This window comes from Spea bombifrons, chromosome 9, assembly GCF_027358695.1.
Source record: "Spea bombifrons isolate aSpeBom1 chromosome 9, aSpeBom1.2.pri, whole genome shotgun sequence".
In the NCBI taxonomy this organism is placed as follows: domain Eukaryota; kingdom Metazoa; phylum Chordata; class Amphibia; order Anura; family Pelobatidae; genus Spea; species Spea bombifrons.
In genome coordinates, this window is record NC_071095.1 from 39,229,749 (window position 1) to 39,243,563 (window position 13,815).

The window sequence follows — 13,815 nt, forward strand, 5'->3', positions numbered from 1 at the left end:
ATGGTTTATTAACCACAACATCCAGAACTTGTAACTGTGAGGTCATACCTCCAGGGATGATGACCAAATCAGTGTTCATCTTAGAAATTTGCTTTTTAACATTTGGGGTTAAATGTCCTCTGAATGCATCAAGGACAAGCATTCCTCTTTTTTTGCAATGGATTCCTTGTTGTCTTCCCCAAACAACTTTAAGCCAGTCTATAACTAGACTTTCTTCCATCCACCCCTTTTCTTGAACTCTGACTATCACTCCTGATGGTACTTTTTCTTTTGGCATTGTTTTCCTTTTCAGAATAATGTATGGTGGAAGCTTTGTTCCATCTGCTAGTACTGCCAACATAACGGTTATTCGAGATTTTTCATTCCCAGTAGATTTTATAAGAACCGACTTCTCTCCCTTCTTGTGCACTGTAGCATTGCTTGGCATGTCAAAGAACACAGGTGTTTGATCTGCATTACAGATCTGACTGAGGGCATAGTCATGCTTTTTCCTCAGAGCGATCACAAAGCGTTGAAAGGAAAGGAGTTTTTCACTAAAGTCATTTGGTAGTCTTTGTGCTGAAGTTGTGCGTCGCCTCAAAGACAAACCATGTCTTAGCATCATCCTTCTGCACCATCCCATGCTGGCTTTAAATTCAGTTATTTTTAACTGTTTTGCAATTTCCAGTGCTTTTATCTGCATAGCTTCTCTGGTTACAGGGTATCCTTTGCTACGCATTTCACAGACAAATTTTTCTACCTGTTTGTCAAGTTCTTCATGACGCCCAACTTTAGGGCCTTTGAAACCTTGCCTGGTGGACTGTGTGTTCAGGAGTTCTTTCTTCTGTGTCCGCCATCTCCTGACATTACACTCTGTGACACAGTACTTTCTGGCAGCTGCACAATTGTTTGTTTTTTCTGCCTCGTTTATCACCTTAATTTTAAAATTGGCATCGTAGCTCCTGCGTAAGAATTTTTTAGTAGATTTGCCTTTTCCTTTCGCTTTCTCTACTGGTGCCACTCTTGAAGGCTCTCCTCTGGATGTGGAAGGAGTTGGCATGTCGCTTGAGCACTCTCCTCTGGATGTGGAAGGAGTTGGCATGTCGCTTGAGCACTCTCCTCTGAATGTGGAAGGAGTTGGCATGTCGCTTGAGCAATCTCCTCTCGATGTGGAAGGAGTGGAAGACATGATGGCAATTTGGCAGGTTTGCTGTTTAGGTACTCTAAAACCATAATAACAAGAAGACACTAGTCATGCTATTCTGTTCCTGTATATGGTATGTGTAACTGTAAAGTGTTTGCATACTCTGTAGTGTTGTTTTTATTGGAAATAAACGTACATTATGTACCAGTGATTTAAGCAATACCAGCATTACTGTATTTTACATACGGTGTATTATAGAATGAAATGGGCCTTGCAGGGAATCTACCACTCACTCATAAGCACACTTAAAATCAGTCACTCATAAACACACTTAAAATCTGACAGGCACTCATAAACACACTTAAAATCTGACACTCACTCATATGCACTTTTAAAATCTGACACTCACTCATATGCACTTTTAAAATCTGACACTCACTCAAATTCACTTTTACACTATGACACAGGGGAATGGTGGTAGTAATGTGGTGGTTTCTTATTGCATGTGTGTAGTGTTTTTTTTTCTTTCTCACCTGTCAGTGGGAATAGCAGATCTACGGTATATGTCCCATCAACTTGTCTCATCAATATGTCCCATCAACATGTCCCATGCTCCTCAGTCACGCTAAAGGGGTCTGGGAATCATGGGAAATGTAGTTCACTAGGTTGTGCCCCTAATTGAACCAGCTATGCAAATCATTCCTACCTGACAGTCTATGCTCCTCTTCACAAATTGTGAACAGGAGCACAGACTGTCAGGTAGGACTGATTTGCATAGAATCAAAGGCAAAAAACGTAAAAAACGAAGCTGGGTCAGGTGAGAACAACGCGACCCACGTGACCCGCGCATCTGTTATGGTCACAGCTTCCGATTCGACCGCATCGGAGGATGCTGCTGCCGCGGATTACGGAGGCGGAGGCGGCGGCTGCCGCGGATACGGAGGCGGCAGCTGCCGCGGATACGGAGTCGGCGGCTGCCGCGGATACGGAGTCGGCGGCTGCCGCGAATACAGAAGCGGCGGCGGCTGCCGCGAATACAGAAGCGGCGGCAGCGGCTGCCGCGAATACAGAAGCGGCGGCTGCCGCGAATACAGAAGCGGCGGCGGCGGCGGCGGCGGCGGCGGCGGTGGCTGCAGCTGATACGGCGGCGGCTGCCGATGGAATTGTGAGGTATCGTGGGGGATGATCTGAGGTCTGATTACAAGACGACCTCGATTATAAGACGAGGTCGGTTTTTCAGAAGTTTTTTTCTGGAAAAAACCTCGTCTTATAATCGAGCAAATACGGTATCTGCTGATCTCACCCCTGAACAGCAGAAGGAAGTTAAAGAAATGATATCAAGACATAAAGATGTCTTTTCTAGTATTCCTGGCAGAACTAGTATTTCACCATGATATCACAGAACCAGGAGTTACAGTAAAAGTAAAGCCCTATAGAATTCCCGAGGCAAAAAGGAGTGCAATACAAACAGAAGTAGCAAAAATGTTAGAACTGGGAGTCATTGAGGAATCACATAGCCAATGGTCTAGCCCCATAGTTCTAGTACCTAAGCCAGATGGGTCAGTTCGTTTTTGCAATGATTTTAGAAAACTTAATGAATGCTCTAAATTTGATGCATATCCTATGCCTCGGGTTGATGAACTCATTGAGAAACTGGCACAGGCCAGATTCCTAAGTGTATTAGACCTTACAAAGGGTTATTGGCAGATCCCATTGACAGAAACCGCTAAAGAAAAAACTGCATTTGTGACCCCTGAACGCCTGTACCAATATACAGTTTTGCCATTTGGGCTTCATGGAGCCCCAGCAACCTTTCAGAGGTTAATGAATAAACTTCTGAGACCTCACTCCACTTATGCTTCTGCATACTTAGATGATGTAGTCGTCTATAGCCGAGACTGGGATTCCCATTTGGGAAAGGTAGAAGCGGTTTTAAATAGTATTCGGAAAGCTGGTTTTACTGCTAATCCTGCCAAATGTTCTATTGGATGTATGGAAGCCAAATATCTTTGTTATACTGTAGGGAGAGGTCTGGTAAAACCTCAACTCACTAAGGCTGAGGCTATTGAACATTGGCCACGCCCTCTAAGAAAGAAACAGGTCAAAGCTTTCCTAGGAATAGTTGGCTATTATAGACGCTTCATACCCCACTTTGCCACTCGAGCTGCACCTCTCACTGATTTGATTAAAGCAAAGGCACCAGATACAGTGAGATGGAATGATGATGCAGAAAAAGCTTTTGCAGACTTGCGTACAGCTTTATGCAGGCACCCTGTTTTAGTAGCCCCGGATTTTAACCCCTTCGAGACAAAGGCTGATTTTACTTTTTGTACCCTTTGTGACAATGGCCTTTTTAACATTTCTGCGCTGCTTGTGTTTAGCTGTAATTTTCTTCTTGCCCGTTTACTGAACCCACACACATTAGATATTGTTTTTTTCAGGACAAGAAGGGCTTTCTTTAGATGACATTGTTTTGATTGTATCATATTATTTACTATTAAAAAAATTATAAAATATGGTGAAAAATTTAGAAAAAAATGACTGTTTCTAACTTTTAGTTGAAAAATCTTTTACTCATCTATAAAAGGTAATGAAAAAACCTGCTAAATAGATTCTACTATTTGTCCTGAGTTTAGAAATACCCAATGTTTTTATGTTTTTTTGCTTTTTTCTACCCATTATGGGGCAATAAGTAGAGGTAGCGTTTTGCTATTTCAAAGCCATTTTTTCCAAATCTGGTAATTCTTCCCCCCTTGTGCCATTTCGGGTATCTTTGAACCCGGCCAATGCAATTTACCCCATCAAGTCATATATTTTTGAAAACTAGACAGCCCAGGGTATTCCAAATGCTAGTATTTTAACTCTTTCCATGCACCATATCTACCACCAGTCTTTGTCAAACTTTATGGTAGTCATTTTTTTGCATTTGTTTTGTCATACACATTTTACTTCAGGTATGAATTAAAATGTTCTCGTTTATGTCACTATCACAAAACACCCCAATATGTGTTCAGCAACATCTCCTGAGCGCAGCGATACCCCACATGAATGATTTTGCCTGGCTGTTTGGGGGCAAAAGGGCCACATTTGGGGCATGCGCATTTTTCAATGTTGAACTTTGGCATTTGGGGATCCACTGCCCATGCCCTATTTGGTACATCTTTGAGCCGGGCCATTTCAGTGTGCCCAATAAACCCATATATTTTTGAAAACTAGACACCCCAGGGTATTTCAAATGCTAGTATTTTAACTCTTTCCATGCACCATATCTACCACCAGTCTTTGTCAAACTTTGTGGTAGTCATTTGTTTGCATTTGGTTTTCCACACACATTTTAATTCAGGTATGAATTAAAATGTTCTCGTATATGTCACTATCACAAAACACCCCAATATGTGTTCAGCAACATCTCCTGAGTACAGCGATACCTCACATGAATGATTTTGCCTGGCTGTTTTGGGGCAAAAGAGCCACATTTGGGGCATGCGCTCTTTTCAATGTTGAACTTTGGCATTTGGGATCCACTGCCCATGCCCTATTTGGTACATCTTTGAGCCAGGCCATTTCAGTGTGCCCAACAAAACCATATATTTTTCAAAACTAGACACCACAGGGTATTTTAAATGCTGGTATTTTAACTCTTTGCATGCACACATTTTACCACCAGCATTTTTTCAAAGTTTGCAGTAATATTTTTGTGTGTGTATTTTCCCACACACACCTACTTTATGTATGAATTTACAGCTCCTGGTATATGCCGCTGTCACACGACACCCCATAATGTGTTCAGCAACATCTCCTGAGTGCAGTGATACCCCACATGCATGGGTGTGTCATTTTTTGGGGGAACTAAAAGGCCACATTTGGTACGTGTGCATTTTTCTAATTGGAAATTAGATGTGTGGCCATTCTTCCCCCCGTGTTAATTGGGACGTTGTTGAACCTGGCCCATTCAATTTACCCCATCAAATCATACATTTTTTAAAAGTAGACACCCCAAGGGCATTTAATATGCCAGTATTTTAACTCTTTCCATGCGAGAATTGTTTTAAGCTAATATGCTAATTTTAGGACTTGCTCACAAAAATATATTTTTTATATATATATATTTTTTTTTTTATTATTTTTTTTTAAAAAAATTTTAACATTTTTTTTCAACTTGGAGGTTCCCCTGATAGTGACATCAGTGGGAAATGATTTTTACATTTTACTGTTTTTTTACTATTTTTTTACTAATTATTAATTTTATTTTATTTTTTTATTTATTTTTACTAATCACACTGTGATTAGAAAGCTGGGCTCCATTGACTTGCATGGTGAATGCAGTACCTGTATTCAACCTGCAAGTGGAGCCAAAGTTCTCTAGATGGTCTGGACCATCTAGCGAACTTTTAAAATTTGTGGTTCCTGTTACAGGACGGCGGCCATCTTCCTTGATGGCGAAGATTGCCGGCAGCTGCGGCTGTGACCGCTCTCCGGAGCGGTCACAGCCCATCAAAAGGTTAGTGTTTGGTGTCGCTGGATGCCTCCTGATCGAGGCATTCCAGCGACACCATTTAAGTTTAGGAGGCGATCGTCGATCGCCTCCTAAACGCTTTTAAAACGGGCGTCCGCCGCCATACAAAGTATGGCGGATGTTGACGCCCCGTGGAGGGCCCAGAGATGGCCCCTTCGTGCCGATCGCGGCGTTGCTGAATGCCTCGAGGTCGAGGCATTCAGCAACGCTTTTTGGGTGCAGAAAGCGATAGTACGTCAATTGTCGTAAAGCACATGCTTTTCCGTGCCGTGCCAGGACCGGCAATGGTCATTAAGGGGTTAAGGAACTTTTCTTTTTGCAAACTGATGCTTCTGATGTTGGCCTGGGGGCGGTATTATCTCAGATGATAGAAGAGGAAGAACATCCTGTGTTGTTTTTAAGTCATAAGTTGTTGCCAAGGGAGCAGAAGTATGCTACTGTAGAGAAGGAATGTTTGGCCATTGAGTGGGCAACTGAAACATTAAAATATTATTTGTTGGGCAGATCTTTTACCCTCATCACCGACCATGCTCCACTACAGTGGATGCAGAACAACAAAGACAAGAACACTAAAGTCACACGTTGGTTCCTCTCTTTACAACAGTTTAAATTTGTTGTGAAGCATAGGGCGGGGCTATTGCATGCCAATGCAGATGCATTGTCTAGGGTGCACAGTTTGTCGAAGGCCGCTTCACACACCTGTGTTAAGCTGAGGGGGAGGGTATGTGGCACAGTAATAGAGTCTGTCTACATAAGTGGCAGATTGGAACGCTCATTATTCCCAGCATGGGGAGGGTTAATTGCTGGAGGTCAGCAAGGTGGAGCCAATTAACCTGCACTCGGGTGCTTACAGGGCGGCCGTTAGAGGCATTAGGGGTCTGGAAACAGGGAGAGAGGCAGGCAAGCCAGAGGCCCTCAGACTTTATCAAAAGGATTTGTTTTTGTTTTGGTTTATTTACACTATAAAGTGCAAAATATTTTTCTCAAGCATAGCTTTTATTTAAAAAATTGTTTAAATGAATTAACATTTACTGGTAAAACTTTTTTCCTATAGGGTCGTCTTATATTCAGGCTTTTACTTTTTTTCCTAAATTAATATTAAGATTTGGGGGTCGTCTTATAATCAGGGTCGTCTTATAATCGAGCAAATACGGTATATATACATATGTGTGTGTATATATATACATATGTGTGTGTGTATATATATATACCGTATCGGCTCGTATATAGGCCGCACCCTAAAAGTTTGGTGCTTTTTTTAAAGAAAAAGTTTTTTTCTTTAAAAAAGCACCAAAAAAAAACATGCTGCCACTCTGTCCCCCCCCCCCGAGATATGCTACCACTGTCCTCCTCCCCCCCGAGATATGCTGCCACTGTCCTCCTCCTCCCCCCCGAGATACGCTACCACTGTCCTCCTCCCCGCCCCCCTCGACTTACCGGAGCAGACTCCCGGGTGTCTTGCGGGGCCGGCGGGGAACATCTACGCAATACGCGTATGCAACTTCCGGTGCCGGAAGTTGCATACGCGTATTGCGTAGATGTCCCCCGCCGGCCCCGCTCCGGTAAGTCGGGGGTGGGCAGAGGTAAAACGCATCGTACGGACGGTCCGCACGATGCGCTTAGACAACCTCCCGTGCCAGCACCCCCCCCGTGCAACTTACTCTGAAAATGCTCTGAAAAATACCCCTCGTCTTATAATCGAGGTCGTCTTCTAATTAGACCTCAAAAAAATGTCTGCTGGGGCCAAGCTGCTTACCGGTGCTTTGGTCCCGAGCAGCGTCTCTTCTATTAGCAGCAGGAAGCTAGCAGAGTGTCACCTAATTCTGCCTCCCCCTCCTTCCTCTGGGGGCGGGGCCAGAGAAGTTGCTCGCACAGCCGGGCCCGTGCAGAAGTCTGCGAGTGGGAGATCTGCAGTTCAGGTAAGGGGGTGGGGGGGTTTGAGTGTGTGTGTATGTGTGATTAATGGAATGAATGAGTATTTAAATGTTTGTGAATGAGTGTGTGTGTGATAGCATGGATGTGTAAGGGGGGTGGTAGCATGGCATAGGGAGGCTGTACTCAAACTCCTATCATCCCCAGGTTCCAGCATGTACTGCCTTGGCTTGATAGGAGTTTGATTGCTGTTAGCATAAGACATTTCTGGAGGCAGAATGGCATATAGAGGGTTAAAAGGCACATCATGGGGCAGAGTGGCAAATAAAGGGGGATTAAGGCATTTCTGGGGGCAGAGTAGCAACCTTGGGGGCAGATATGCAAAACTGGGGGGGGCAGGCTGGCAAATAAAAAAATATATATTTTTCTCAATCATAGCTTTTATTAAATATGAAAAAATTGTTTACATAAATTAATATTTACTAGTAAAACTTTTTTCCTATAGGGTAGTCTTATATTCAGGCTTTTTGTTTTTTTCCTAAATTAATATTTAGATTTTGGGAGGTCGTCTCACCGAGCAAATACGGTAGTTATGCTACATTATTGGCAATGTCTGGCACAATGTATAGTGATAGGTGTTGTGCTGTGCCTCAGTATATAGTGATAGGTGTTATGCTGTACCCCTGTCAATGGTATGCAGTTTTTCCCAATAAAAAAAATAGTAATATTATATATATATATATATATATATATATATATATATATATATATATATATATATATATATATATATATTTTGATCCTTTATGCAGCCCGGAGCCCCCGCTCATCATTCGCTCATAATTAATTTTTGCGGTGAGAATTTCACCTTTAGAATAGACCATGGAGTCAAAAGGGTTGGAAATATATAGCTCCACCCCCTTGCAATTTGATTTTTTTTTTCAGCTCCACCAACTTTATATGGACTGTAGAAGCATATTGTGCGCACAAAATTTTGGCTCTGGGAAAAATTTTGCACAACAGAAATTTTCTGCGCACATCACCCAAGAAAAATTAGAAGGAACATTGCCCACATGCCTAGTTTTTTTGTGGTTTTCTGGACAGAGTGAGGAAGTCATAAGCCTCCTCAGCGCTGAAGACACGTTGCGCCATTGTACACGACACCTACCTACCCAATTTCTCAAACACTACACTATCCCCAATTCCCTCTAACCACCCACCAAACCCAATATTTGGGGGTTTATATATGATGTGGTTTTGCACAATAATGGAGGAGAGAGGAAGAGCATCTGCAGTAACTGTCACACGATCGCTGTGATTGGTCATCACAGCAATCATGTGACATTACTGGCGGATGTTTGGCACTGGGGGACTGCCCCGGATGTGGGGCAGTCCCCCAAGGCTAATGACACACTGGAGGGAATGCCCGATCTCACGATCGGGCATATATCTGTAATAGTTTACCGGCATTCGTGCCGGCAACTGTTACAGCTCCCTCATCGGAGCGATCGGGTAGCCCAGCAGGGTCTAGACAGACCCTGCAGGGGATACCCTGTCCTCCTGTGAACTTCCAGGTAACGTCAGTAGTGACATCACCTGGAAGGGAAAGCCAGAGCGCGCGATCGGGCATTTCTATCTGTAACAGAGGTCGGGCTGCCAGGGGGGAGTCCAGGCTGTCAAACGACAGCCTGGTCTCCCGTGCGGGAAAATTATGTTTTTGTCTTGAATGAAATTCTGATCCCCCCCCCCATGCTTTGTTAATAAGGAGGTTAGGTAGTAAACTACACTGTTTTTTTTTTTGGGGGGGGGTTTTTTAAATTAATTTCACTGCTTAAATGCTTTATAAATGTACTTGTATACAATGCTCATGTTCATTCCCGAAACATCTGGTTTCTTGAAAAAAAATGTAAAATTTAATCTTACGTTGTTAGCTATTTATTAGACATCCATCATGTTATGTTATGTTTAGTTTTATTATTTATTGGGTTAACTGGATCAAAAAAAAAAAAAAAGATACATTACAATATCTTTACCATAGCGGATTCTTCTGCATAAATCTGTACTGAGGAAAATAGGATAAGAGGTACACTTTTTATTGTAGCTTCAGGAATGTAAAGATCTAAATATCCCAACAGATTTTTTTAAAATTTATTTTTACTATAAAACTAAACTGTATGCAGGGAGGGTTTCTTTCCTGACTGAAATCACTAGTTTTACAAGATTTAGAAAAGATGTAGCTCTGTTCAGTGTTTGACAAAGTAGAAAGGGTGAACACATAAATAAGGCTTTAATTTGGCAAAATATAATACAATGCCTTCCGTTATCTCCCCAAGCGAAAAATCCCTCGGTGACTTCATCCTGCAAAGAGAATGGACACGGTCGGTAAGACTGGCATCATACAAGGTGTCATCGTATGCAGAGACCAGGGCTGGCTTTGCCGATCGCCTCAAAGAGTGAACTCATTACAGAAGAAAGATGGCAGGTGGAAATCAGTCGGCTATGGACCAAGGGCTACACTCTGGCACCTGCCATGTAGCACAGGGCTCGAAAATTAGAAGACCTGTAGCTATGGTCTCCCAACATGCCAGCCGAGTAAAAGTGGACATTTTTATCAAAGAGCACCCAGTCTCTGTGGCACAGCTATGGCCTAGACCACTAAGGGAGTTACTCACCAAATCATGAGTTTTGAGCCCAGTTAATGCATGGGCATTGTGTTCCTATATAATGCAGAGTGCATTGAGATGAAAGACAACAAATCACCACACATTAACTATACAATGTTCAGGGCCAACTGAGACGTCACTGAAGTGGGCCCTTCAGCACAAGTATAAGAATTAACACAAAGGTAGACTTAGGAGGTCGCTTTTTCCCTTGAACATCTGAAGAAATTACCTCTAAAGTCTTGACCACTAATGCAAACAAACCCAAAATAGTTTTTACACAGATCGGTTATTTTACAAAAAAACAGACCCAAATAATATTAGTGGCTACCTATGGTTGAAAATCAGATCCTGAGTGTGACTTCATAAAATAATTCTCATTCACCCAATGACTTGTTGGGGAGTTTAATTATAGTTTGCACGGCTGTACATCCCACAGGGGAATTTAATTAAATAGCTGCACACATACTATGGAAAAGCTACATTGTGGCAGCTCTGTCTAGGCAATCTTGTTAGCGTATTTATTTATATAGTGTTGTTACAATAGGGGACACTTAAAATAATCAACAATTTAAAATGACAATACACTGGGACGGAAAATACTGGAAAAGGGCCCTGCTCTTGCAGGCTTATGATCTCAATGTCCTTATATGCAGCACCGAAGACACCAATTTAAATGCTTTTTAAGTTTTAGTGGCTGCTACTTGAAATAAGATCAACCAGTAACTTTGCAAGTAATGTCTAAACCAGTGCCAGAAACACGTCTAAACCAGTGCCACAGAAATGGCTTCCCTTTAATTTTATCACCAGGAGCCATTAGATATTAACCTAAAAGCCCAATCTGAGCCCTGTTTGCATTTATTTTGGAGGATAGGCCTGCTCTGCGGACCTGTACCCCTTGCAGCACAGATGTAGTCTCTAGCACCCTCTAGTGGCCGAGCAGTGGGAATCCCGGGGATACTGCACACTGAGCCAAAACAATTCATCTACATCAGATGCAGAATCTCTTACCTATTATCTGAAAGTGCTCTCTTCCCTTTGTGAGCTGCTGGTTCACAGCCTGGAGACACTGCTGTAAGCGCGTTACTGACTGACTTAAACTGGGAGACATCTTCTCTTTTGTTTCCTGTCCCTCCTAAGAATAGAAAAAAAACAAGTTAATATAACAGGAAGATATGCATATATTACACAAAAATACAGCTGAGAATGTGTTTTTTAGCATACATTTTCATACTGTAGTTGTATTTGGAGGAGTTAGCATGCTCAGGCCATATACAAACTAAACATGGTGGTTATGGAACCTCACGGTGTGATTTACCGTTTCAGAAGAAATGTCGCTGTTCTCTATGACATTGGCGTCACCAGCAGCTTTCAGAATTTCCAGCTGAATGAGGTCCAGTGACTTCTGAGCCTGGGAGAAAGGGGTAGAAAACACCTCCGTAAACGTGCATTTAAGATCACTATGTACCGTGGAAGATGAAATTGACCAGCTAGCAGCCATACTGCTTACTAATAGAAGTAAGCACTCATTCCCATTTGCTTCAGGCCATCAACTGGCCCCAGTTAATGAAACAAACAAGTCTTCAAGGAACTAGCCGGAGACCAGAAATATTATTGTTTATAATTAATGCCATTGCCTTATATTCACTGGACACCAGTAAGCGGTAACTACATTCTATAACATACAAAACATGAAAGGGATCAAGTTGGGATATATCAGGACCATCCCTTTCTTGTACAATTAACACGATACACGAGTGATGCGTGGTATTCTGATATTTAAGTCACACCACACAGCGAGTTTCTGTAGAGCGTCTATTAGGTACATCGCTTAGCACCAAATTCTTCTTTATAGACATGACTAAAGGCTTAGTGAATGAGGTGTAGAACTACACAGCCTAGAGCACCAGGAATGGTTTCCCCTGTAAAATGAAGGCACAATGCATTACCTCATGCAAGTCGCTTGCAACTTTCTGTCTCTCGTTCTGCTCTCCTTCCAGTTTCTGCAAAGTTTCGTGCAGCTGAGTCTTCAGCTACAGAGTAAACAGAATAAAATTCTGGTTACTAGAGCTCTGTACATAAAACACGCACATAAAGGAAACAAATGCATCCCAGAGTTAGCCTTCACCCAGTTACTAAAGCCGCCTTCCTGACATGATCATCGCAGGCCAGGAGGTCCTACTGCATGAATGAACAGAACATGGTGGACAGATGGTGGTAGAGCACGCGTGACACAAGTGCACAACATCTGGCCTTCCTCAAGGCAGATATAGAACTAAGTGGCCTATGGCAGAAACCCTACACCTTAAATGCCATCTAATTATTCTTAAGAAGTGTGGCAAGCATGGGCGTAGATGTAAAACTATCACATTAAAATGCAAAACTTATCTGGATTGTTTATACATCTACAGGTACTTTCACTATAATCCCTGGTGGAATTAAGACATGTGCAGCGATTTTCTCTTTGGGAACCCACTACTGATCTTTATGATCTGCTTTAAGGCCTGAAGAGTTAGTAAAATGTTATGCAGTTTCAAAGACAAGTCACCAGAGAATCATAGACAACTAATTTCACTATTAAACCTCTTTCAGATCAATGATATAGAAATTTACAGATATCACATTATAGATCAAAGGAACTAAATTATTGCTTTGTTTTAGTAATTTCGAAAAGGAAACGCTGCATTTAGAAACATATTCCTTCTGTTTTGAAATTACGCACCCTCCATCATGATACCTTGGTGGATAGATTTGAGTTGGGTTTTTTTTTTTTTTTTTGCAGAAACAAGGCAGATGTTTCTGATAATTCTTAATTACACTTTGTATTCCTTACATGGCAAACATATTTGCACAAATATTCGCCTAGGTAACCCCTTCCAACCCCAAAGGCTGATTGTTTAGTAACATACTGTCTAAGCAAGTAAGCCAACCAGTAATTAGCCAAACTAGGAACGATACAATTTAAGAAAGATAGAAAAAAAAAACCACCACACACAATCATTGAATAAAGTCATGCAAAAGAGCAGGTTCAAATTAGAAAGTGGCAGCACAATTAAAGCACCCGACAAACTTGCTGAAAAGTCCCACTGCCATAGTATTTTTGGCTGCTGGGTAGTTTCAAGAACTGCGGTTACCGTCTCACGGACTCCTGTTTGTAGGTTATGTTATTAAGCTGTGTGCGATCAAGTTATATTTTTGACACAATGAGAGATGCAAGAATCTTCCCACACCCCATGAAAAGACATCGGTCTATAACATGCACAGGGGACCAACATCAAAAGTGCTTAGTAGACATGCTCTACTGCTAATCAATAACAGTAACGAAGTAGCAAAGAGACTGTTTTGGTCACACATTAAATGATTTCACATAATACAGCAGTCCTTAAATCAGTTCAAATGGGCCCATTATGGTAGGCTGCCCCTTCTGGCCAGGGACCACCACTTAATATATTCTGCAGCTCTCGATACCAAGGAAATCATTGATGCAACAAATGTTCATCCTTTCCCAATGCTTAGATCGTCTAGTAGTAGTAAATGGCACTACAAGATCTATAGATTTTACATTGTAATTTCTCTGAACATGATATTTCTTCTTGAAGTCGTGCTTGCTTTTACAGGAGCCAAACAGATCTACAATATTCCGG

At 42.0% G+C, this 13,815-nt stretch overlaps 1 protein-coding gene across 11 annotated transcripts in view; it reads right to left on the reverse strand.

The window, feature by feature from the left end:
• Positions 1–9,779: 9,779 nt before the first annotated feature.
• Positions 9,780–13,815, reverse strand: part of KTN1 (kinectin 1) — a 51,301-nt gene continuing 47,265 nt past the window's right edge. For all 11 annotated transcript variants that reach the window (XM_053475712.1, XM_053475711.1, XM_053475710.1 and 8 more), the window contains 4 exons: positions 12,121–12,204; positions 11,490–11,582; positions 11,183–11,306; positions 9,780–9,869 (listed from right to left, as the gene is read on the reverse strand). In XM_053475712.1, coding sequence (XP_053331687.1) covers positions 9,865–9,869; positions 11,183–11,306; positions 11,490–11,582; positions 12,121–12,204 — 306 coding nt within the window. In that variant the 3' untranslated portion in view covers positions 9,780–9,864. The remainder of the gene's footprint in view (positions 9,870–11,182; positions 11,307–11,489; positions 11,583–12,120; positions 12,205–13,815) is intronic.